Raw genomic sequence first — 27,027 nt, 5'->3', positions numbered from 1 at the left:
ACTGAAATTCTCACCAAGATCGCCGCTGTCAATTTCTGAAAAGCTGGTGCAATTTGATGAATGATCAGATGTTATCGCCAGATTCTCTTCTCTGGCGCCGCCACCACATAAGTGTACAGTTGTGTTCACATTACGGTGGGATAGCTTGGGACCTCACTGTCGCTATCCATTTAAGTTTTGAAACACTGGAGTTATTTAAAATTATTGACGAGTTTCTGTGCAAATTAAACCACTTCAACTGTAACAGGTCTGTCAATACCATTTTCAGTGATGCTATCGAGAACTTCTGATTAGGAGCAATTTTTGGAGCAGCAACATTTCCATTTTGGAGCACTTGGAGGAGATAATTTTGCATCTGGGAGCACTCTGGAGCAGCTATTTTTACATCTTGGAGTGCACTAGAGAAGCCAATTGCATTAACCCCTTAACTGCTTTGGACGAGCAGAGCTCGTCTTGCCCAAACTGTCCCCAAACTGCTTTGGACGAGCAGAGCTCGTCCTAGCGGAATAGGTACTCCCCTCTGGCGTTCAGGACAAGAGGCGCTCTTCTACAGCTTAGATTGCGTGTAATCCACCAGATGGCAGCATTTACTTGGCAATTTATTTTTCTCCTGCGGAAAGAGCGCGGTTTTTGTATGAAAAGATGGCTTGCGGTGGCGGTCACCCATGCATAACTGGCTCGTCAACACGAAAAAGAGGCTTTTCATTTTCGTCATATTCTTCGAGTGATGATCATTCGGATACAGATGTTTATCTTGTATGCGGAAGTGAAGACAGCGAAGGCGGTGAATTGAGCATCTCCTCCGGTGATGATGAAAACAGCTCGGAAGCGAACATCGCGAGTGCTCGCCAGTGGATCCTGCTTGATGCGAACAATCCTCCTGTGAAGCCTCCTCGCTTTCCATTCTTGGCCATTCCAGGCATGACTTTCAACTTGTCATCGCCAGATGACCTTGTGGAATATATTCAGCAGTTTCTTCAAATGTGCTTCGTTTGCTCTCGGAAGCGAGGAGAAAACGGGAAAACATTGAGAAAGGAAACTCGATTTTGGTGCAGGAGCTGCAACAGGCCCCCTTGCGTTATTCCGTGTTTTGATTTGACTAAGTATGTGGTACAAATATTTTTTCAACATCGACAAGCTGCTTTTTAGTACAATCAGATTCGAAATCAGCAATAAAAAAAATAGGCACTTTTGGTTGGGAAATTTTCAAAAAAATAAAGCACTTAAGGGGTTAAAGGGACACTTAAAGAGAAACAATGAATTGGTTCAGATTGATAAAGTGTGCTCGGAGAACTCTCGTGTAGTTAATTTTACCACCATAGGTTTATTATTAAAGGAGAAAACCAAATTCAAAGTTTCATTTTTAAATTTCGCGCCGAACTTTGTAATTCGTGACGTAAAGGGTTTCAAGAGCATTTAATGTATTTTGGCGCCACTGGCTCGACGAAATTTCCACGAACTCGTTATGTCAAGTCTCTGGCCCCCCCCCTCAGAGGACAATTTACTTCGATTTAACTGATTAGGAACTATGTAGGCCCAAGCAGGCGCCGTCAAAAATATGTGACGTCACGGCAAATGGTGCAGGAATTCCAAGGTGGCGTCGCCACCTGTATTTTCTGTTTGCGCGTTTTCTCGCTTATTAAGTGTCTTCTCGCAGCAAGCGTGGTGTTTTTGGTATCGCAGAAGACTACTTTACTAATGTGAGAAAAATCGTTTTGCTCTTTCATGTCCCTTTAAAGGGGCCCTGCAACACTTTTCGAGCATGCTCAAAAAGCGCTGCCGATCGGTAGTCGAGGCTCCCTAGAACACGCAAGCCAAATATTATAGCGATGCGCACGGCCTGGAATTTACAATAAATTCTCAAAGTCAGCTGAAAATCGCTCCCTCTTCTCTCAACAAATGATGTATTAGTCCGCAAAATATGACGCGATTGTCGGCAGTTCCACCATTGGCTGATGTTATAATCACGATAACACCCTCATTATTACTTTCGTTGTTAATTTTGAGTTCAATAAGTAGATAATATGTATGTTTATATTATGTTATCGCGTTAAAAACACCGAACAAACATTAATATTAGCACTTCCGGTCTCACCGACAGCTCGTCTGCTCGTAGTTGCGTGGTTTTCTTCGCCATGCGCAGTGCCGAAAACGTGAATATTTCTGTGCTTTTGACCATCGCCGGTTGCCGTTGAGAGTGGCAGCCGTTCGAGTGTTGCCTCGTCAGCTGAGAACTGCATCGTCGGCACGTTCTCACGACCGACCGAGACACGGGCGCAGCGTGCCTCCTATAACAATGCTGGCGGCCGGTAATGGCGGCGCTTCGGGGTCGTCTGCCAGTGCCGTCTTACGAGGCGGTGTATCGGAGTATGGGCCGAAACCGATCTCAGCTGTCATTCGTTCCAAACGAGCCCGCAGGTTTGCTTCCATGGTTGGCAGAGCGATGAAAACACTACGGCGTTCGAGGTGCACACCCAACATTACCAAACCGACGCGCAGTTTTCAAGCACGCGCAATACACAGTGCGATCGACTCCGCTCAACGAGAACGACGCAAGCCGACCGGAAGTGGTGGCACAGACCACGTGGTTGCGCCCAGACGTCAGAGAGAAAAAAATGAAGAAAAAAACTCCGCCGGCGCTCTTGGGCGGAGCCTCGCTCCTCTGCGCTCCCTCCGTCGACTCGCTGCCTAGCTTTCTGCGCGCTCGCGGCGTTGAGTTGAGGGAGAAAGCTGCGGAACGTGATCTCTATAATTTGGTAACACCACTTAGACCTGACGGATTCGAAAAATTTTTGCGGCATATGACTCGTGAAGAGTCATACGTCAATAATGAGACTATTCCAATATAACTAAGAAAGGTGTTGCAGGGCCCCTTTAACATTTAAGCACCTGAATAATTATTATGGGGCTCTTATGAAGAGCTAATATTTTGATTCATTGCAAATCTCATGGAAAAAATCATCTCAGGAGAACTCCATATTTCACTCCATAATGCAAAAATAAGGGCTCATGCAGTTGAGTGTTCTGAATTAACCTCTTCGGTGATTATTTTCGACACTGGCAAATAAACAGAATACCGGATCAATAAAATTGTACTTTATGAAATAACACTCTAAATACATCTATGTGGTTATCAGCAGACGTGGTGACAAATGCCGTGATGTACAGCAGTGCCTCAATGCTAAAGAATCCCACTGTCCCTAATGCATTCCCCTAAGACGACTCCGAAAGCCAGGTTTTTCGTCTTCTCGATCGATGTGTTGATCCTCTCCCTCCCTCTCTGGAAGCTTAATGCATCTCACCTGATTTTGCACTACCTCCATGATCGGCGCACCGATCACGGAAGCAGTGCAAAGGGACGATGTCATGTGATGACATCATCACGTGACATCACGATATATAATGCCATGACGACGCCATCACGTGATGATTATTTTTTGCATCAATCGACTGACGCCACCAACGGTCAATTTTCGTGTTTGATGAAGCATCTAAGGCTTTCGCATTCATATTGCGTATTGAACGTTAACAACATGGCTGTTAACAACCTGGCCTTACATACCAAACTGTTCTCCAACATGTCACCACTGTGCCGTGCGCGAAACAGCTTCGCTTATCATCCCCTTCACAAAGTGGAATAGCTCAATTTTTTTTTAGTTTTACTGTGATAGCAATTACAGTCAACGTCCGATTTTTCGGACTCCCTAGGGACCGCGAAATCGTCCAAAAAATGGGGCAGTCCAAAAAAACGAATTCGTGCGCTTTTATTCCGCTCAAGCGGTCAAATCACCACAGCCATGTCCGAAATAGCTTTAATGCCTCCCAGTACAATTATCAGACATTTTGGTGCGCGCCCAGGCTCTCGCAAATACATTCGGTACCTGCCGCGAACCCCGCTTAACTACGTGCCGTCACTTGCAAGAATGCATCTCATGATGAGCGCCGCTGATACCAGCAAAGCACGGGATAGATTACGGCTTTCTCCCATGGAGCATTTGGAAACGATGATGCAGAAAACAGACTGTGGCGGAAGGGCGGACGACTCGTCCGGCTTTCCCCGATGCGTGTGCGCATGTAAACGATGCGTACGCACATCGCCGAATCTCCGCCGATAAGCAGCAGTTGCTGCCGTGTGAAGCCGATCGTTTCTAGTTGTGTGCAGCACATCGCCAACTAAGCTGACGCAGTCAATGTACTGTTGCTGTATTGTACGCACGCATTTATCATGAAAGGGTTTGTGATGCGCACTTTGTTCCTGATCGCACGCGGGTGCGGCAATGGTGAGCTGGTTTCGTCCATGAAGACAACGCGTCTGTGCGGCGCACTTAGCGGTCTTGCACAAAGAGGCAGCAAGAATGGCGGCGTGGCGCATTGGGGTTCTCGCCTATTAAATGCGTGCAGTATGCCTGCAACTGCGCTTGGCCCCATGCACTACCAAGCAGTTAACTGAAGACGCTTATCGTAAGGGTTGTCGGCGATGAAGCCATACTGGCGCATTTGCCAGCTGCCGCCATCACGCCTCCGCGCATTTCCGCTGCTTATCCGTAAAGACATCGTCGCACGGCGCCATGATAGAGGCCCCTTTGAATTTCTGGCTACTTCACCCTATAACGCTTGGGCATTGCGGCACAGCTGACTTTTGGACTGTGCTACTGTCACAAACAGATCGACTCGCGAAAGCGCTGGTTCGAACCTACGATATGATAGACGCGGCTGAGGTGGGGGCTTCAAATAATGCCTTTCGGACCTGCAATTTGGGCAGAAAGTCCGAAAAATCGGACGCAGAAGAGTTTCAGCGTCTGAAATTTCGGACGTTGTAATACATTCTACTTCTATGGGGCTGGTGATGGTGCCGCGAAAGCGTCCGAAAAATCGGTGACTGTACGTATATGGACACTCTCAACGGGTTTTTGTTGTCGCCATTGCCATACTTTTCCGCATAAAGTCCAAGTTGTTAACATCACCACGCGCATTCTACCCATGGGCAAAAGCTCGCGAGCGCTGGCAACAAACACGGCTGAAGCGGAAATTAAACAACCCAGCCGTCTCCATCGCACGGAGAGTGCATGCGATAACATGTTCCTGCATCAAACAGAGAGGAAACGCCCCAACTGTCTTTCGTAAGGAACATGAAGAGACGCCAGGGGAGGGGTGGGGGGACTGCATCGCTCGAAGGACGCAGTCGATGGCGTGCGGGTGGGGGGACTGCATCACTCGAAGGGTGCAGTCGCTGGCGCGCGCTATCTCGAGGCATCAGGCGACGGCTCGTAAACTTGCTGAGCTCTCAACACCTACATTGCATTTATAGAACTCACAGCAAGAAAACCGCTTCGGTTCATGGAGCGGCCATATTTCCTTAAACCAGCGTTTTGATGAGTTACGCGAGATGGGATCCAAAAGATTTAGCTGCTAGCCTTACTTCGTATAACAATATAATTTGTTGGTATCGCATTCATTGCTTCACCCTTAAGAGAAACTGAGTTTTTTTAATTGTCACCTATTGACCCTGGAAAGCAAGGGGCAGACATTTAACATGGCGTAGCCGCTTCACAGTGGGCCACCAGCGACGGGCCATTACTGATAGCTGCGTATATTAAAACGCAACTGCGGCTGCTCCGACCAGGAGGCATATTTTTATTAATGAGATCACATTTTATTGCAATAGCAATTATATGGACACTCTTGACGGGCTTTTGTCGTCATGTCCCGTATAAAGTTCAAACTGATAGCATCCCCCCGTGCATCGTATGTTCTACCGCGAGTAATAGCGTGCGAGCGGGGCCGAGGAACGCAGATGAAGCAGAGATCAAACAAGCCGGCCCCATTTCCGTCGCTCAGAGGGCGCATATGATAACATCACCCCGCTCAAAAGGCCTGCTGTCGAAGCAGAGAGGAAACGCTCCGCCCGTCCTGCACGAGCATGAAAAGACGCGAAGGGGGGGGGGGTCGCTCGAACAGCAACTTTGAACTTTGATTTTAAGGGCGTAGCGGCAATCGCTGGCCCGTGTGCTATCTCGGCAGCCATAGGCCAAACCCCATATGCGCGAAAATGCACGCAACAGCGACGAGCGATGCTATGAGCGACAAAATGTGCCGTTCGCGCGACATGTCGCGTGGTCGATATCGCGCGATCACTCGGTTTTTCAGATTTGGAATCAGTCACTCATCGCCTGGAAGTGCTGTGCTCAAGTAGCCAATAGCAAAACACCGGAACAAGATGCATCAGTGACGTACTACTGGTTGCCGCCACTTTCTTATCGACGCGCACCAACAACAACATTCATCAACATGGCCAACGGCGATGAGCGCAACGTTGACGTTCAACGCGGAAGTGCATTACGAGTCCTCAGGGACGGGAACTACAAGTCCTGCGCCGTCTGTGATGCTGCGTGGGGGCACGTAACAGCAGTAATAAGATCAAAAAAAAGAAAATCCTGCAAGACAATGATAAACATTTTATGTACCATTATGCAACAAAACGTCGTATTTTACACTGCATACCGCTGACAACGGGCCACTTTTGGTACAAGTAAACGCCCTCATGCCAGCAACAGTGGAGATCGCTCGCCGAAGCCGTCGCGTGAATGGGGTTTGCCCATCCAAGCGACCGCTTGCACGATGGCGATCTACGTTGCGACGCTCGTCGCTGTCGCGTGCATTTTCGCGTATATATGGTTTGGCCTTCAGCGGGCAGCTCGTACACCCTTCTACGCGCTGCGCTCTCAACGCGAAGACACACTGCGGAAAGAGCATCGCTCCCTGGAGCGGCCGTATTCTCTTACACCAGCGTTTTGTAGAGTTACGCAAAATCGGATCTTTGATATCGCATTCATTGCTTCACCCTTGCGGTGAAACTGACTTTCTTTAAAAAAAGCAAGCAAAAATTTCGAATCTGAACCCTAGCACTCACGAGCTCGAAAGGGCAGGGCCTATTACGAGGTATTTATCGCACAGTGACTACAAACCGGATGTGCTGCTGGAAGGAATTACGAAAAAGTTCTTCTGGATGAAGATCCATGGATAAAGTATATCTGAGGAAAAGTGTCAATGCGTTCTCACCGTTCACGTGCTCTTCCATAGATGCGAAGCACAGAAAATTCTATATTGTTCCATATATCTATTGCTAGTGATCCCAGGTTTCATTCCGCGATGTCCAGAAACAAAAGTGAGACATTTTAGTGGCACGTGTGTAGTTATCACTGAGCATTGCTTTCATTACGTGCCGTGCAATGCTTGAAATGAGCTATCAAGAGCGTTTCTGGAACAGGCGATATCTGCCGATCAATCGTCGCCACGCTTTCATGCTGCCGATTGGACTATAGACGTCACAAGAAAACGTGGAGAGCGCGTTTTGCTGTCGCGCCGACTTGCACAACAGTGCATGGCGTCATGGCTTACTCGGCACGGATGCGCGTGCGCTGTTTATTCAGCGGAATAATTCTTGGTCCATCGTTGTAACTTTGACGGCGCCAAGATCAAGTTACACATGTTCTGACGCGCCGGTGGTGCGATTGCCGGTGATAGACGACCCCAAACGCGAGACTCTGGCGCAGTTTGGGGCTATTTTCAGCGATATTATTGGGATGGCGCAGTAAATACAATTTGGCACACTTTGGCACAGTTGGCGCAGGAGTGGAATCACTGAATTTGAAAACGGCGATATTCAAAAGAGGTTTTAAAAAAATGCTAGTGTTCAGTTTTGAGGAGACACGCACACTCCCCCTCAACCTCTGGCATGCTCAGCGACTCCCCCTCCAACATGGACATAAAGGCAGAACACTCTCTCATATGCTTTCTGTTGATTCCACAGCATACCGCTGCATGGCATGATAGGATCTTACTGCAATTTTTTCCTTGTATGAATCATTACGGAGACGACGACAATGCCATTGGCAAATTTTCATTTGCACTATACCCATGATAGCTACCGCAATAAAACAGACAACAGCATAAGCATTTGCCACCGCACACTTCAAGAGAAAGTTTCACGCTACTACACAAAAAAATTCATACAATTCATGATCAAAGTGAATTTGGGCTCACCTTCTCAGAGCCATTGATGATGAAGTAGCCCCCGGGATCAAGAGGGCACTCATTTAGTTCACTCAAGTCACGGTCAGTAAGGTTGTTAAGAAGGCAATAGGTGGAGCGAAGCATAATTGGAATCTTGCCAATGAAGGTCTTCTGGTGCTGTGTCTCCACAGCTTCCTCGTTTTCTTTTAACACTGTTTTGGTGATATCCACGTAAAGTGGGGCCGAGTACCTGCAGATAAAGATATTTTTTACTTATTGAAAAATGACAAAAGTGAGGCCGTCATGACTAAAGGCAAGCCTTTCTCTAAGAGTTTTTATTCAAATGCTTCAAAAGGTACCAATGATAGCAAAAACTTTTAGAGCAGGTATAATTCACAAAAAGCTATGTTGCACCGTAACTTTGCCACTGAACATGAATATCGGGTGTGTGGTCCAATGGCTGCATGATTACATATGGACTAAATATTTTCACTTCTGGGAAGGATATATTATTAGTAGCAAAATTTTCTTATTATTCCATCAGTGATGACTTGCATGAACATGACAACAATGTAAGGTGAGGCATAGAAGGTCATTTGGGTATACACTGAGAAGTGTGGCTGCAGACCTGAATTTTGAAGGCTGGGTGGCTGCTGGCAGAAATGGCTCAAAAATAACCAGAGGAACAACCGAAGCTGCTGAGACAGCAAAATGCAGAAACGTGTTTGAACATGCCACAAATCACCCGAAACGATAAAGAGCTGGACTATTTGGATCATGCAGAACGTGTCCTTGACATCACACAAAACTAACTTTTGTGCAATTAGATGACAGTAGTTAATGTGTGTGCATACAATTTCATTGTAAAAAGCATATGAGTGTTTGCTATGCAATTAAAAATACAGTTGTCCATGTCTTCGTCTCTTCTTTCATCCACATGTGGCCCTGTGCTATAAACATGAACAGTGTTTACTCAATAACTGCTGCCATTTGCTATCGCAACACAGGCTACTGAGCAACGTCGGCAGTGGGAGGCATGCATGCTCGCCCCAAAGTAAATGTTCGATCCTCTTTCTTGTGTCAAGATTTGAACTGCTATTCTGCACTTGTAAAACTTGGCAGATGTGACATCAAGGTGCCCATTAAAGGGGGTACTGACACCAACTTTTGAAGCTGAGTTTACTCTGCCACACAAATCTCCTGTATACACAGACACCTCTGAGCAAGTGTGAAGCTCAGTAAATGCTGATACAGTCGAACCTACATATAACGAATTATTGTGTATATCGAACAATTCTGAAATTTCCTTGAAATATTTTTTATATATATGAAATATTTTATATATCGAATTACCCATACAGAGCTTGCACTGACGTCACCGTGGCCGACATCTTGGGTTAAGATGGTTTAGATGCTGCGTGAACTTTTGCTCGAACGCGCGGAGCAAGAAACGTTGACGGCTCACCGTCAGATTAGTGCTGGTGCCCCTAAACATCTTTCATATCCCCTCCCTTGTGTTCCTTTGTGTTCCCATTTGGCGCGGCTGGCAAAGAAAAGAAAGCAGGGAGAGCACAAAAGAAAGCGAGGACCGAACGACTGGGTGTCCTCCTCTGCGCAGACACTCTCTAACGAGATGAATAAGTCCCGGTGGCTGCCATGTTGGGGTACCAGCGCAGAGAACCTGTTTGTGACGTCATGTGAAAGCTATGTATATACAGGACTTTTTTGTGATCCCCGTCAAATTCAATATAGTCCGGGTTCAGCTGTACAAGATATTTTATTTTGACATTAAAGTCGATTTTTGCATGGCACACCTACTGACATGGACATTATCGTGACATCAGGCTACAGTGTCAATTCTGGTGACTTCACACACAAGCATGGCTCGCTGCGAAGATGTCAGGTACCAAAACATTAAAAACGGCCACTTGCGTCTCACCAACAGTGCCACGGAGCAAAGTGGCCATGAAAACATCACGATAAAGTAGGCTCTCGATAATTCAAACTCTAGGGGACCTCAGGATTTTGTTTGAATTATCGAAGTTCTCATATATATGACTCAGGGCAACATACAAACTAGCCTTCTGGCGTTTACTGTTTCTCGGTGTCGCAACATCAGACAGCTCTGCACAAGTACCAGTAAAGTTTTTAAGACGTCAGTGTTTATACCGATACTCGTTATTATACAACTCATGCATGCATGTGTAATTAAGGGACGAAATGCGTTGCGTCACGTGACAGTTGGTAGCCCCTTCCCATTCTTAGGACATTTTCCTGCATAACACCAGTGTACTGCGCCGAAAGTGACTAAGAAGCGTTCAGCACACGATAAACTAAGGCCAGACCATTCCGGCTTTTCTTTTTCTTCCTCGGTCAGCATGCAAATGTTGATGCGCACAGTTTGTCTAATAGGACCCTTTTGTAGGCAAGCAATCAGCTTTATTTGTGACTGTTAATGACATAAAAACGCGAATGTTCAGCTAGAAGCAACAAGGGCAGCAGATATTTCTAATAATAACAATAATAAATGTTGGGGTTTGACGTCCCAAAACCACGATATGATTACGAAGGACGCAGTAGGACTCCGGAAATTTCAACCACCTAGGGGTTCTTTAACATGCACCTAAATCCAAGTACACGGACCTCTAGCATTTCGCCTCCATCGAAATGCGGCCGCCACAGCCGGGATTCGATCCCTCAACTTTCAGATCAGCAGGTGAGCACCGTAACAGCTACACCACCATGGCATGTAGCAGATATTTTTAGGCATGGACAAGCAATAGGTTTGAATGAAGCAAATTTGTACAGTGGGTCAGTTTGAATTAAGCAGCTTTAAAATATATTGAGAACATAGCGGGCCCACCAAAAATTAGGATTTGTTTGAATTAACTGAAAGTCTGAATGATCAGAGTTTGAATTATTGAGAGTCTGCTGTATCTTGCGCGACCACGTGACGAGAAGCTCATACCGAGCTGTGACATCAGGGTACAGTAGGAACCGAAACTAGCTTTTAAAGGGACACTAAAGGCAAATATTAGGTCGACGTTGATTGTTGAAATAGTGGCCCCGAAACGTCATAGTGCTACTTTTGTGCCAAGGAAGTGCTTATTTTGAAATATAATCACGTTATAGTGGTCTGCATCGCGTTAGCACACTTCAACTCACTCGCATGAAAGCGGTCTTTCCCACGTCACTGTTGCTGTGCCCAACGTTGCCCGCCTTTACTGAGCGGCGGCGTGCACTGGCGGCATGCACCATTCGGGCATCCGGCAGCATCACATGCATGCGGCATTTTGTCAAACTTTCTGTCAGATCGACTTTCACGAGCATGCAAAACACACGCGGCAGTACGCGATACCGAAACTACCACTGAGATGCTACCGCGTGAGCGAAGCAGACGAAGCAGGGCGCCGGGCGCAGCACAGTTCGGCGAAAACGGAACCTTTGAACCACGCGCGCCGTTCCCCATGGCACCGCCAAAGAGGTTCCTTTTTCTATGAATCAAACAAACGAACAAGCAGCATTTTATTACGTCTCTTGATGCACGGAAGGTTCTTTCTTTATTGCAGCTAGTTTGATTACTAGTGATTAATTGTAGTCGGGCTCTCTCACGTCATCGGGATCACTTCCAAAATGTCCCACTCATGGTGCTCATCGTGTGATACAATTAGCTTAATTTCTCGGTAAGTAGGGCACTGCTGTTGATAATATTGCCGATTTAGACGTTGTCATGCATTGAGCTTTCACTCTGACGTGAATTCTTATTTGCCTTTAGTGTCCCTTTAACCCTTTCAGGCCCAGTGATTCCAATTGGAATCATCAATTTTCTAGGTCACTCAGCAAGCACCTGGTAAAGATAAAGCGTTGTTCTTTTTCAAGAGCTCATACTCAGCATCTGCTCTACGTATGGTGCCAACCTGGTACGTACAACAAAGCGAGGTCACCTGTGAACAAAGAAATTACAGAAGCGGTCATGCTGTTCGCGCATTTCGCTGAGGCAGCTTCTTCTTTTACCATGCAAAGATAGGGCATTTATTTTAGTTTTGCGTGGAAAATTGGAATGTTGGCTATTGGGCATTATGCTATCCCATCTAAATTATTGTTTGAGTAGTGAATTAAGTAAAAATAATGGAATTATTATTAAACACTAATTAATAACTAAATTAATTTTGACATTAATTACTCTTCATTCAAAAGTGTGAGCAAAGTTTTTTCATTTTTTAGTTACCATGATCATGCACATCTCAAAATTTAAAAACCGGTTGCTTACATTTAAAATAAATTAATTTGGGACTGAAAGGGTTAAAAAACATACTGTAATTACTTTTATTGCGATAGCAATTATATGGACAGTCTCGGCTGGATTTTGCCATCGCCGTCATGCACCGTATATGTATAAGTATGTATATATATATATAAAAGCCCCAAAGAAAAAATAATTCAGAAAAATGCTTCCGAAGCGCGGAATTGAACCAGCGACCTCTTGCTCCGCAGCGAGTGGCGCTAACCACTACGCCACGAAACGCAGATCCTCCACGTAGCTAACGGCGAGCGTTATATACACACCCTTTACCACTGGATGGACTCAGAGACGGCAGGCGCTTATAAGCGTTTCTTCATTACCAGCGAGATGGCGCTAGGAGCGTGACGGGCTCATTTAAAAGTCGTCGGCGAGCTCGCTCGCTTCTTCTTCTATTTGCACAGGGAGAACCTTACCCTTCCGCTGTCTGCTCGTGCGGTTTTCTCGTGGTGAGGGGAAGAGGGGTGTTTCAAGCTTTCACCGTGATGTTCGCGCTCATGATACGGAGCATACGAAAGTCACCCGAGCTCAAGGGACGCCGCTAAACAAACAAGCATAAGATGAGCGCGAACTATCAAGTGTCACAGCTCGACACTTGAAGCACGCTAGTTTTCTTCGCTGCTTCAGCCGCCTTTGCAACAGGAGCGCTGTTCAAACTGAAAGTATCCATTGACGAGCCTCACTTCGTATAGCATTAGTTTCTTGCTATCGCATTCATTGCTTCGCCCTTGCGGCGAAGCTGTGACTTTTTTTAGGGTGCACACATGCTTAACAGTACACTTCCTAGACTCTTGAGAGTTTGGCCATTCATTTGACACAAAAAAAGTGACGAATGAAAATTTTTGTGTCAGTACTGGGCACAGGTAGGGCGAAATTTGGGGAAAAAAATGAATTTTTTTTCTTTGTAATTTGGGAAGGTGAGTCCTTTTGTGTATACTTTCCATATTTGTGCTTTTCTTAGAAAGTTTTTTTGTGTCTGAAAAATAGTTTTTCTGAAAGCAAGTACAGTCAACTGCCTACTTTTCGGACGCCCAATTTTACGGACATGCTTGAAAAATTGGACTATTTCGCGGCACCATCACAAGCCCCATAGACTTGAATGTATAAGATTGTCCGAAATTTCGGACACTGAAACAATTCAGCGTCTGATTTTTTCGACTTTCTGCTCAAACTGAAGGCCCGAAACGGCAATAATTGAAGCCCCCACCCCTGCCACGACTATCATCTCATAGGTTCGAACCAACACTTTCGTGAGTCGATCCGTTTGCAGCCATAGCAGAGTCTGAACAGAGTCCGAAAGTAAGCTTTGCCGCAGTGCCTAAGTGATATGGGGTGAAGCAGACCGAAAATCCGAAGGGGCCACTATCACGGCGCAGTGCAGCCACGTCTTTACGGATAAGCACCGGAAAGGCACATAGGCATGCAGCGGCAGTCGGCAGACGTGCCAGTAGGACTCAATCGTTGACAACCCTTTATTATACGCGTCTTCAGCTAACTGCTCTAGTGATGTGGCCTAGAGCAGTTGTGAGCGTACTGGACGCTCCTAAAGGAGTGGCGACACAAAAATTCGGACACAATTTGACTGTTGCATCACACTAATGGGTGCATATAGATGCCATCTGTACAATATCAGTCACAAATACAGCCTAAAAAGTATTTTAATTGAGTTTTGAAGTTCGTGAAAGTGCCGAATTGGAAATAGAAGCAAAAAGCGATGATGTCATCGAGCGGGGCCGTTTTTTAAACAATGTACGTCATGAGTTCTGACTGGGTTGCCAGAGGCGTGTACGAGACAGACAACGCTGGTAGCGACAACTGATGATGCATAGCTTAACCAAAGACCTACAAACACGGCCGCCTGGATCATCGGCGCGTGGCGGTGTTGCTCTGGCCGTCCCATTCGACGCGCACCCCTTTGAAAAAATGTAACTGAGGTAGTTCAGCCGCGCGCCGCGATGCGGCGCTCTTCTCCCACCCCCTTGCGGATGATGCCGCGCTGGCCACAGCGTAGACAGCCGCAGATGTGTTTGGAAAAATGCACATTGGACATCGTGCATGTGGTGACTGGAATCAAGGTACGCTGTTATGCATTCTTAATCGGGCTTTACACAGCGAGTGTTATTCTCTGTAGCATATTACGATCGAGATAGAGCCAAGCAGCGTGCTTAGGAGACTTCGTGTGGCGTGGCGCGTTCATATGCCATGACCACGGCCACTACACAAGTGCCATGACACATGTATTGTGCCGAGTACGTGATTTGCCGTGTTTCTCATCGTTTGTTTTGGCGCTCATTTCTCCCACGGCTGCCTGGATTAGCGCACGCCATGCTTCTTTCTAAAGGAAATGCATTTGCTCGTCGTTGACACTGCATAGCTATGTTCTGCAGTCGAGCGCTGTCTTAAGAGCATCACGTTGCTGGAAAACTAAATTGCGGTAATGATAATGCTGTAGTTGTTTTCACCTTGCCGATGATAGGCAACATTTTGTTGTGGGCACGTCTCTTTGCACTCTGAAGTTCCCACGATATGACAGTGATGTGAATGCGATGTTCTTATTTAAGCGCAGACCGCATGTAGGCGAATTCGAACACGAAAGCAATGAGCGACGCTTGTCGCCTGCGAATTAGCTAAGGGTCGGTCGCACAATGGCCACTTTTTCTCGTTTTGGTATCGCTTGTCATTTTAACGCGACAGCATGAAAGAGCCCGTTTCACAGTAATTCCGGTGTCGGCGGCGGTGTGTGTGTGTGTACACGTGCGTGTGCGTGTGTGTATGCGCACAGATATCACTGTCGCATTTAAGTCTTAAAGGCGAAGCTTAAGGGTCCCCCAATTTCCGCCTCCATTATTGCGTGCATGCTGTTTGCCCTTTTTTTCGAACTAATATACCAGTTCGTTGGCTGAGCGGCTGCTGATATGGCTTTCTGCGACTAGCATATATGTTTTCATATGCATTTTCACATTGTCATACCACATTGACTTCAGGCAAGTAATTTGTTTTTTAGTCTGCGTTGGGATTCAATGTGTAATTTACCGTGTTTTTCAGAAACGTGCCGTACTGTAAGTCAAGCACCAAGAAAGATTACATTGCCTCGACGCCAAAGTGGCATTCCTTCCAGCATGTAAAGCTCGTGCACTCGAGGCCACAGCATCCCAAGAGAAATCCGCCAACCTCCTTTAAGCAGCGGAACCAACCTTCGGATTGTTTCCCCTATTCTGGAAGCACTCAGAAAAAAGGGAGTTTTTAATAAATCTCATGCTTTGCCTCGCATGCATACTTTTTACTGATATGCTGCACTTAAGAACACGAAAACAATTTTCTTGAAAAGTGACTGATGGGTGTTTTCGCTTCGGGCACCATCATCACGACAGGGACTGGCGCGCACACACAAAAAATAAAGAATATAGCGATAGCCGCCATCCATCCTTTTATGTGCGTTTTTGTGAGGGTGGGGGAGGTGCTATGCTAACCCACAGTTATATCTTCAAGGCGCCGCAAATCTTCCCGCATAGATAGCAAAGGAATGGAGGGGTAGAAGGCACGCGCCGCGGTGCGGCGAAAGGAGTGGTCACGCCCCTTTCTGCAATTACGCCTCTTCCGTCTGAATGGGACGGCCGGAGCAACGCCGCCGCGCACCCCGATCCAGGCGGCCGTGCTACAAAATACACTGTTACGTTACTGCGCACCACTTTGAGGACGAAGACTGAACCACACGAACACAAGCGCAAGGTTCTGTCTTCGTCCTCAAAGTGGTGCACAGTAACCTAATAATGAATAGATACCAACTAGCCCAAGTAAGTACCCTTACAAAATACACATTGCAGCGACTTACCCGCTTACTGACTCTGCGTAAAGCATTAGCAGCGAGATAATTAGCAACTCACAGTATTCTCATTGCTTTTTTTTTTCTACAAGAACAGCAATGTGACAAAGAAAAGAGGAAAAAAATTATTGTAGTTCAACAAAATGCCACTAGACGTTGCTACCGGCTTCACAGCTGCTGCTACTGCTGCATGGATGGATGGAAAAACTATTTCGTCAGAAAACAGAGGGGGACGATTCTGTGTTAGATGGCCATCAACCCAAGGTGAATGGAGCTTTTCTGACTGATTTTTACACTCCTCCCAGCTCTTTTGTCCATCACCGCACCAGACAAGCAACGTAGTTTACCGATTGAGGAAACAAGAAACCGCAACGCTCAACACAGCAGACGAAACACTGGCGCTGACAACTTAGCAGAAGCTGGCCAGTGACGTCACTGGCTCTCGCAGTCACCTTATTATTTGTTAACAAGTAGGCTGATTACTTCACAGCGCCACCGAGTGCTCTTCAAAATCGAAACTGCCTCTGGTCATAACATACGAGCATATAATTAGACATTCGTCTCACGCTGGGGCAAATGAGCTTCGTTGCCGCTATTAACGAGTCAGTAGCCACTGATTAAGAGCAAAACACAGAGGTTCAAAAATTTTCTGTCACCACTCCTTTAATAGGAGACAACCCAAACACGCCGCGCTGCCGTTCATGCTGCCTCTTTGTGTGAGACCGCTAAATGCGCCGCACACATGCGTTGCCTTCACGAACGAAAGCAGCTTGCCATCACCGCGCCTGTATGCTGTCAAGAACGGAATGGGTATAATGTACCCTTTCACGGCAAACACGTGCACACGGTACAGCAAATGCCCCTACAGTGACGGCGTCAGCTTAGCAAGTGACGTGCTGCACACAAGGAACGATCGGCTTCATGTGGCAACAAATTTTGCGTGTTGGCGGAGATTTTAGTACAGTAGTTACTTGCACACACGCATCGTGGAAAGCTGGACGAGTTGTCCACTCTCCCCCCACAGCCTTTGTGTTCCGCGTCAACGTTTCCAAACGCTCCATACGCCAGAGTGTCGCAGTTTTTCCTGCGCTTTGCTGTTATCGGCAGTGATCATCACGAGACGCAAGTTTGCAATTGGCGGTTGGCACATAGTTAAGCGACGTTCGTGGCAGGTACCGAATGATTCACGCGAGCCTGGGCGCACATCAAAATGCCTGGTAAGTGTAGTGGGAAGCATTAAAGCTATTTCGGACGTGGTTGTGGCGATTTAACCGCTTGAGGGGAATAAAAAAGCATGAATTAGATTTTTCGGACAATTTCGCGGTGCCTAGGGAGTCCGAAAAATCGGACGTTGACTGTAGTGGGTGACCAAGCCCCCTGAACACGCTTCCTCGAATGCACTCTATCCATTTTTCTAAAAAAAGACTTCCTGTTCGAAAACCAGAATGCTTTCCTAGAGTCAACTATATATAAGACATTGTCGAGTAACTTTTGAATACCTGATTTTGCAGCTAAGGCAATCCGAAAATGCTGTGCATGTTTTTTATTTGCGTCTGTTCGAACTCCTTTAGTTCGCAGCTCCACTGCACCTTGTGTCTGTCGTGCCTGTCAATAAGTTGAGATGCCGAAGGTAAAGAAGGTCTTCAGCAAGCGTAAATTTCACAGCAATCAATACAATTCCCTTGCAAATGCGAATGAATTCCAGTGATGTACTGAGGCGCCGAACACTGAACCAGCAATCTTTTCAACATCAAAACTTTCAGCCTTTTCAGCACCCTTCAAGGAGAATCGCGTGCAGGTTGACAACGGGTATGCTCTAATGAACATGGATATTATCTATGATACAATTAGACAGAATTGTGAATGCAAACTGTGCGGTGGAAGTGTTGAGCTCAGCAAAATTGTGTCACAGCGTCTTTGTTGTCTCTGTTTATGCTTCCGTCTTAAGGATTGAGACAGTGGGTGCTGTTCTTTCATTTAATGATGGCTGTACTACATGCACCAAAATATTGAAATCATTAGGACTGAAGCCTGGTCGCAACACAGAGAAATTACTGAAAGAAGTTGACCACAACTGACGACAGACAGAGCTGCACGACAGCTCACAAAGAAGCAAGGCAAAGACGACGACAGGCTCAAAACTGAAAAAAAAAAAGACATAATTACCAAGCTAGTGGCTGCTAAATATATTAGGTGAATGGTGTTTGTGGCAAAAAATGTTTGCTTTTCAGCTGTTTTCGTACTTCAAGCTCGATTATCTCAAAACCATGTTTTTTTATTGCTTAGGTACCATTATTTCCTACGTCTTCCAAGAGAACCAGTTGATTATTTTTGCTTGTATTCTGCATAAGTGTAGACAACTACTGTGCCAGAATTGAAATTATTCACTTCACAGTTTCTGTTACAAATTCTGAAATATGCAAATTAACTCAAAATTTAGGTCCTAGTGATACAAAATTCACAAAAAATAATATTGTTTGCCAGATTTTAATGAATCTACTACAGTTAAAAGAGCACAATATTTGGAAGAAAATGATACATGCATTATGTGGATATCTCTTTCAGTTATGGAGAAAACGATTCCTCAAATGACCAAAAATGCATGAGACGTATAGGGCTTATCCTGTGCCCCAAAGGGGCCCTGCAACACTTTTACAAGTAATCATCGAATGGCTCCATTAAAAGACCATACTGCCTCACGAATCAACTGCCGCAAAAATTTTTAGAATCCGTCAAGTACGTGCAGAGTTACAAGGATTTGTCGCATGCTTCAAGCGCTTTCTCTCTCCTTTCGTACTAGCGAGCATGCTGAAAGCTACCCAGGGAGGGGGATGACATGGGGGCAAGAAGGTGTGTCCCTTCATCAGTGCGTGTCATGACCTTATACACCTTCTTTTTTCCTTTGAATGCGCGGCTTAATTTCACTGTGATCGCGAGTGCGTGCACGGGCACGTGGCAGCATACTGTGGTGGCCACGCTAACTATGCAGCTCACGATGCTCAAATCAGTCAATGCCTGTGGACTTTGTGCTTGTCACAATGTGCTTATCATTCTGGGTACAAGGCATTATTTGTCGAGAGAAGAGGGAGCGATTTCTAGATGACTTTGAAAATTAATTGTATATTCTAGGTCACGTGCTGCACTATAATGTTTGGGTCACATGTTCTCAGAAGCTCGACTACCAATCGGCAGCATTTTTTGACCATGCTGAAAAAGTGTTGCAGGGCCCCATTAATGCTGCCAGTTTTCTAGGCTCTCCCATCCACAAGAGATCTCCAATAGAGGTCATGCGGGCTGCATGTGCGTGTGCTCGGTCATGCTACTGCCGGCATTTACCGACAAGAAAGACAGCACACGTCAAGGTATAGGCGATGCGCAAAGCGCCGACCACGCCATCTGCCGCCATGGCTCGGAAGCGCTTGCGGGGCCCGGCGAACAGTGTTTCAGCGAGCGTCTACGCGAGTGCACGGATGGATGTGTTTTTCAACGCGATTTAACGACTCTCTCGGGCTTCAGCGATGTCGAAAAATAACTGCTGCGTTGTCGGCTGCTCAAACACATACAAAAACTCGCCAGGAACGCACTTTTACAAGTTTCCGGTGCTATTTCATGAGCGAGAGCGACGGCGACGGTGGATTGCGGCTGTCCGACGCAAAAGGTAAGCAATCGCGCTTTGTTTAGGCAGTGTTAGAACGATTACCGTGTTTTTATTTCTCCATTTATGTCGCTACGTCTTCAGCGAACGCTACTACGTTAACATTTGGTCGCCTCGCCTGCATTGTATATGCTACAATGCACATGAGGTCGTTATCACTGATAAGACGCGATGCCTAGGCTCGCTTGAAAAACGAATGGCGCAAAGCGCTATGCCAGAGAATGTGGGGCAGGTGGCGGCTCCTTTACAAAAGCGCCGTGGAATCGCACGTGTTCTGCACGAAATGGGCTGCATTCTACCTAATGATGGCACTGGAATGCGATCACCGGTGCAGAATGTTCGCTGTGCGCTCGCCTGAACTGTATGCGTATTGGCTGTAAAACATGGCACCTGTTCACACTGAAGGCTTTTGACAGGACATTCAACCGATTCAACCTCCATTTGAATGCCTCGTAACATGACTTCATGCTAATAAAAAACACCCTTGATGTATCCCACTAATACTCATTCACTTTACACAAGCTGTGTTATGAGTGGGGCCATAGGCGTGCTCACGGGGCGTGGGGGCTTTCCTATTTGCATAAGAGGGGGGGGGGGGGCAGCGCAAAATCTGCCCCTTGCATTAACTTAGTGGGGCCTGGGGGCGCTGAGATAATCCTTTGCCCACCCTTTGATGGGGAACCCTGCGCACGCCTGAGTGGAGCCGATTATGGAACTTACGTGTTTTCTTTTCTTTATTCTTACTGGTGGTGCTAGCTACTGGCTGCTGTTTTCTTTAGCATGTAATTGGTGAGTATATGTTGGTGCTGCTTCATTGTAGTTATATCACACCTGAAAAAAATTTTGCATGCCCAATGCGTGGGGTCGATCCTCAAAGTTTCGTGTGTGTTTTTTTTTTTATTCTTGCTAGTGGTGCTAGCTACTGGTTGCTTTTTTTTGTGTGTGAAATTTCATGGACTTCAGTAAAGCACTTGGTTTTCAAGCAATATATATGACCACTTTTAGCATTTGCTTTCAAACTGTGAATATTGCAAATATGTATTCTTTTAATTAATTCCTTGCTTCTTCCACTTTTCTGTAACCTTATGAACATTTCAGAGAGGATGGGAGCCCTTGGGAACCCACAAAGAACTCCAGGATCTGCAGTCAGCATTTTATCAACGCCAGTCAGAGGCGCTATCAAGCGGCTTCAGCGCAGTGTCAGAAGGCGAAGAGCTGCGCGCGCGCCGGCGCCAGTGTGTCTGGCGAGGCTAGACGCCACTCCTCCCGAACTTGCAGACCAGCAGCGGCGAGCCGCGCACGACAGTGGCGGAGTCTGCGCGCGCGCCGGAGCGCCAGTCTGTCTGGCGCGGCTAAGACGCCACTCCTCCTGAAGGCGCACGCCAGAAGAAGCCTCATCCATCAGAGAAACCGACATTTTGTGCCAGAACTGTTTCAACCGCTTCAAACAGATCGCCGTAGAGTCTCTGGATGCATCTCATTCTGACAAAAATTTTGTTCCCGAACAAATTGCTGTCGAAGAGCTAAACGTATTCGTGAAGACAACAAAATATATTTTTTTCAGCGAAATTACAGGGGGTCGACGGACATGCACCGATGTTCTTCTCTGAAGATACCCAGCAAATACGTAGCCAAGCTGCTATGACAAACTAGGTGACCACCAGCTCCGCAGTGACTCAGTCCCGCGCCACTAGTGCAAGCTGCCGAGATATTTTTTCGCAAGTTTATCGTGCTGGTTTCAAAGTTTTACCAACACTGACCCTTCGCGTGGCCGCACCCGTGAAATCCATGCGCCGGCGCGACAGCGCTCCCTCAAAATCTACTATATAAACACATGGCACGGAAACGAAGCTACTGTGTCGAGAAAAAACGTTGGTTCATGCGTCAACGTATGCAGGCATTAGTGATCGGGACGTTGTAAAGAAAGCGGTGTACTTACGATGAGCTCCACTTCGTAAGGAAGCTTGTTGACGCTTGTCTGTGGCAAACACTTGGCGCGTATAGTGACATTGTCGTCCCACACAGATGTCCACTATTATAAAGCGCGGTTCCTTTGCACACACTATCGTCGCAAAAGTAATTATCAGGGACGCGCACAAGCGGCAAATCGCACGCGCGCACTTCCGTCATGCTTGCAGTGAAAGGAGGCGTGGGCGTCCGCTACGCGACCCGCATGCGGTTCCAACTGCCACCGCTACGCGGCTTTCAGTGGCGCCCCTATAGGCGCTGCACATCGCGGATATCAGCAGACCATTTGCCTTGCACTCACAGAAAATTGTGTGACCACGGACAGACCATGCATGCCGAACCAAAGTCCCTTGTCACAAGGGCAGTGCATGTTGATAATCTATGCTGGCAGTCCCAGCCTACTGGTGACGTCTATGCACTTTCTCTTTGGGTGCCATTCACCACAGGGTTGGCGGTGATCACCGTGAATGCCATGTGCAATGACCCCCAAGGCGATTTCCTGGCACAAGAAGAGAAAACTGAGTGTGTGCCAGCATTATCATAAGATTCAAATGGCCAAGTACTGCTCTTGAGTGTGCAAGCTTTTGGCCTTCTCGTGTCACTTGGGATCTAACAGTTGGAAAAAATATGATAGGATCAAAGTTTGGCAATGTACTGAATCTAAGTACTGGAAAATCGTGCTTTCTGGGAACGTATTAACCCAGAAAGAATAAAGTGCAACTACATAGGATCACCTTTTTGCATTCCAAATCGCACACATTGGCACTCGGAAATCAGACAAAGATGTTATATTGCATACTGTATGTAGATACAGCTACTGTATACAGATGCTATACTGTACTGAATATGTCAAAGAGTTCTGCAGGAATCCACAATGTGGAGGAAGTTTCAAGAAATGAAATGTTGGCATTTGCCTGGTAGCAGGCACGAAGCTATGGAAGAAGCCCACACTGATTTCCTGCCATTGTACTTGTCACCAAAGAGTGGACTATGCTCCACCACCAGCACACATTTGATGCACTGCAACATGTGCACATAGCACATCAAGTTGAAATGCTCAAAGCTCAGTGGTGTCACCAATGTGATAGCATAAATTGCTGTGACTATTAGCAAAGGTGGTTATAAAAAGTCCTATATTTCAACAAGATGTTACACTAATAAACTTGTATTAGACTATGTGCATTAGACTATGTCTTATACAATATGCTTAGAATTCCATACACCTAACTGCATTATTTCAAAGCTTTCAGTAGCAATTTAAGCTCTGGTACTCACGTAAGGTTACGCAGCCTAGCCTCATTTGGCATCATGGGACTGGGTGCTCCATCCTTTTCCCAGTGAGTTGGCTTGGAGAGGTAGATCTGTTCAAACTTCAATAAGTAACGAGGCTGCCAAGAAAAAAACATGAGCAGAGTTTTAAATACACTCAAGCTGGTCGCAAAAACTTCCATGTGCAGGCAGGGACAAAACAATACAAGATGTGTGAGCGCATGCCAAACTGCATTCTTGAGCCCTCTAACAAAGCAAATTCTTGGTCTGGAGATGCAGCATTGTGCAGGTGCATAATCTAATGCTCACGGGCCGGCTAATGCACATATGTTTAAGTTGTAGCAAAACGTTTTAGACAGGGTGTCTACTAAGTTGACATTTTCATATTCCCCGAGTTTTCCAGGTTTCAGAGATGCAACTGATCGAAGCCATTTTGGCACAGCTTCTGGATCAGATAAAACCCCATTTTGGAGCAGCAAATGAGCCTTATGGAGCCATTACCAGCCCCTCATTTTTGAACGCAAATATTTATGGCTCTAATATGAGTATTTGTACTGTTGTACCATGCTTAATGAAATGGATACGCACACACATGAATGCACGTTTATTAACAGAATTCCAGAAGATGAAATTAATTTACTGCTCTTTGTGTTCTTGTGCCCAACCCTCTGTTTCTTCAGTCCCATGACTGTCGATCACCACAAATTTGCCTGCAATACAGTTCACATTTGTAATTACAGTTAAACATGAATATAACGAACCTCCATACAACGAATTCGTCGATATTACAATGTTTTTCTATTCCCCGCCGTTACTCCATAGAAGCACATGTATTTGCGACCTCTATGTAACAAAGTGGCAGCAGGAGACACCCTTGTTATAATGAATTTTCGCCGCCGACAACCCAGGGATTTTGCCCCGAATTCTGTCATTTTGGCATGAGCAGGAGCCGCATGCATCTTTTGCAGTTGCCCCGTCAAGCAGAGCGCGAAGAGGCGGCGTCGTGCACAGCGCGCTCAAAGCCCCGGCAACTGCGAGGCGAGAGCGAGCACTCGTTTGTGCGTGCGGGTGTGTGCAAGGTGGGCAGGCAAGGCCTGCGCTCCTCGAGCCGGCTTTCTTGCCGACGCGGACGCATGAGCAGGCGTGCCCCTCCCCCCTCCCTTCAAACTTCATCCAGCTGCTCGCAGGTGCCCCCAGGCTAACCGTGCCGGCTTTCTTTAAAAAAAAAAAAGAAGAAAATCGGCTTTTGCGTTGGCAGCGTCACTCTTCAGTTATTGCAAGTCTCTGAACTGCACTTTGTTAACGTGACACCAGGTGATGCCACTAAAAAAAAATCCTTGCTTTGTGTCAAGAGTTTGTGCCATATATGGAGTTTGCTCTTCGTTTCTGACGCCGTGCACACGTGCGTGGTTTCTCTGTGTGCACATGGAGCAGCCCCTGACCACGTGCAGCTTTTGCGATTTTTTTAAATGCCGACAACTGTGTTGTCACTACCGAGGAGATCTCAGATTAGGCGCTGGTGGAAACTGGCTGTGACCACAGTTACAACAACGAATCTTCAGAGGTCGACTCACTGCTGTTTTCACGCACTTTGCCGTCTTGCGCCGCGGGTTCGCAGGCCATGGCCTCCGAGATCGGCTCCTGCAACGCGCCATCGCGGTGGTCTAGTGGTTATGGCGCTCAACTGCTGACCCAAAGGTCGCGGGATCGAGTCCCGGCCGCGGCGACTGCATTTTCGATGGAGGCGAAAATGTTTGAGGCCCGTGTACTTAGATTTAAGTGCACGTTAAAGAACCCCAGGTGGTCGGAATTTCCGAAGCCCTCCACGGCGTCTCTCATAATCATATCGTGGTTTTGGGACGTTAAACCCCAGATATTATTATTATCTTTTCAGAATTTTCGTGCTTAAACTGGATATGACTAGAACCTGTTTATAACGAACTTTTTTCGGGAATTTGTCAATTTCATTATATCCAGGTTTAACTGTAGTCGTAGAAAACATTTACGCAGTATGAGGTGCTTGGCATTGCTTGAAAGGGGCGCACCCCCCTTTCAGGAAGAAACATTAACATGTAGAATTACCGCTGAATTGATCCTATAGTCCTGTATGACTTTAGAAGGAAGAAGCCACGCAAAAAGCAGATGCAAACAAGCCGGCACCAATGAGCGTGCACTCTAAAGTGATGTCATGAGCCAGGACGGTGACCCCGACATTGGAGAGCACGGCCGAGAATGCCTGAGTGGGACTATTCCTTTAGTCACAGAGGCAATAGGCTGCCGTGCTTGAGTTACCTGGGCTGTGCGTCTCCTGTCTTAAGTTGTACCCAGCTTACAGTCACGTAGTAGACTGTTGGAAAAATCTTGCACACATAAATTTAAATTTTGATGAATTAGTTATATCGAGTGCCTGCCGTATTGTTTTCCTCCAAAAGGCCACAAAATAACGTCTTGGCACATGCTCGGTGCTAACTATGAGATTTTTGCCGAAATAACATAATAATTAGTAATTGTTGGGGTTTAACGTCCCAAAACCACGATATGATTATGAAGGACGTCATAGTGGAGGGCTCCGGAAATTTTGACCACCTGGGGTTCTTTAACGTGCACCTATATCTAAGTACACGTGCCTCAAGCATTTTCGGCTCCATCGAAAATGCTGCCGCCGCGGCCGGGACTCAATCCCGTGACCTCCGTGTCAGCATTTGAGCACCTTAACCGCTAGACCACCATGGCGGGTATTTTTGCCGAAATGTAGGATGATGTAGCAGGTTTGACTACTTAGCGTAGTTTGGCATAATTAGCACAGCTATCGCATCACTGAGGTTTTCCCTGAGTGCTTTTGTAAAATTGACGAGTGATGCAGAACTTTGTTTTATGTGAAGACGGGCCGACACCATGTCACCCGATGCTGTCACTCTCTATTAAAGATGTGAAAAAAATTTTAAAAAAAAAACCTACTTAATTCTGTCTGAATACTAACGAGTAGTGTTTATTTCATAAAAAAGAAAAAAGACTGGAGGTAGTTACCAAAATGCACATAGAATAAAATGTCTTCAAAATATTTAGAGATGCCTAAATTGGGAGCATGGGAGCAGTGTCAAAAATGAAGTTACAGAGGGTGTGCCAGTTCCGGTTGCAGCAAGTCGGTGCTTCTTATTTTTAGCACGACTTGCCATGCCAAAAGTAGTTCCTTTAGCAAAAAAGATCTAGTGTAACATACAGAAGACACCCATTTTGCCCGCAGTACGGAAAGAGTTAAAAGGGCCCTGCAACACTTTTTCGGCTGCTTTCTGCAGCACTGTGGTGGGTGTAGTACTCAATACTGAGGTGACCGCAAAAAGAATTATAAACCTTGGTGCACTGAAACTGAAGTTATTAGCCTTAAAATTTCAAAACCCAAGCAGATGACCAGAAAAAAACATTCCCTTACACATCTCACTCACCCACTTACTTCAAACCATCATATGCCTCTTATAGAGATATACTAGGGGGGCTATTTTGTAAGCATTCTGTAACAGAATGGAGGTGGTCTGTTCTATCGAGCCGCACGCGATTGGTGGAGGCTCGTTTGATGGTCAAGACGTGAGAATAGGCAAAAACGATCACAGAACCTCCGGCCCCATTCTATCAATAGAACGGATACAAAACGGTCTCCGGACGACTTGGATTGGATCAAAACATAAGCGCTGGGGCTGGAGAATCGAATTTCGGTCCAATCCAAGTCGTCCGGAGACCGTTTTGTATACGTTCTATCGATAGAACGGGGCCGGAGACCGTTCTATGACCGCTCTTGCCTATTCTCACGTCCTTGACCGTCAAACGCGCCTCCACCAATCGCGTGCGGTCCGATAAAACAGACCGCCTCCGTTCTATGACAACGCTTACAAAATAGCCCTCCACAGGTCAGACCTACTGGTGGCTGTTGCACAGCGCACCTAGTGCAGTGTGGCAATTGTTTTTAAAATATATTTAGAAACATAGTCCCTTTTGTAACTGATG

The 27,027-nt window shown here is 46.4% G+C and overlaps 1 protein-coding gene across 1 annotated transcript in view; it reads right to left on the bottom strand.

Annotated features, from left to right (window-relative positions):
* Positions 1-27,027, bottom strand: part of LOC119379395 (DNA-directed RNA polymerase II subunit RPB2) — a 206,289-nt gene that overhangs the window by 162,437 nt on the left and 16,825 nt on the right. The window contains exons 3-4 of the mRNA XM_037648714.2: positions 23,035-23,147; positions 8,044-8,263 (exon numbers count right to left, since the gene is read on the bottom strand). Of these exons, the coding sequence (XP_037504642.1) occupies positions 8,044-8,263; positions 23,035-23,147 (333 nt within the window). The remainder of the gene's footprint in view (positions 1-8,043; positions 8,264-23,034; positions 23,148-27,027) is intronic.

Source organism: Rhipicephalus sanguineus, chromosome 1 (genome assembly GCF_013339695.2).
Source record: "Rhipicephalus sanguineus isolate Rsan-2018 chromosome 1, BIME_Rsan_1.4, whole genome shotgun sequence".
NCBI classification, from domain to species: domain Eukaryota; kingdom Metazoa; phylum Arthropoda; class Arachnida; order Ixodida; family Ixodidae; genus Rhipicephalus; species Rhipicephalus sanguineus.
Note: the sequence above shows the minus strand (reverse complement) of the source record. Positions and strands in the feature narration are given on the sequence as shown.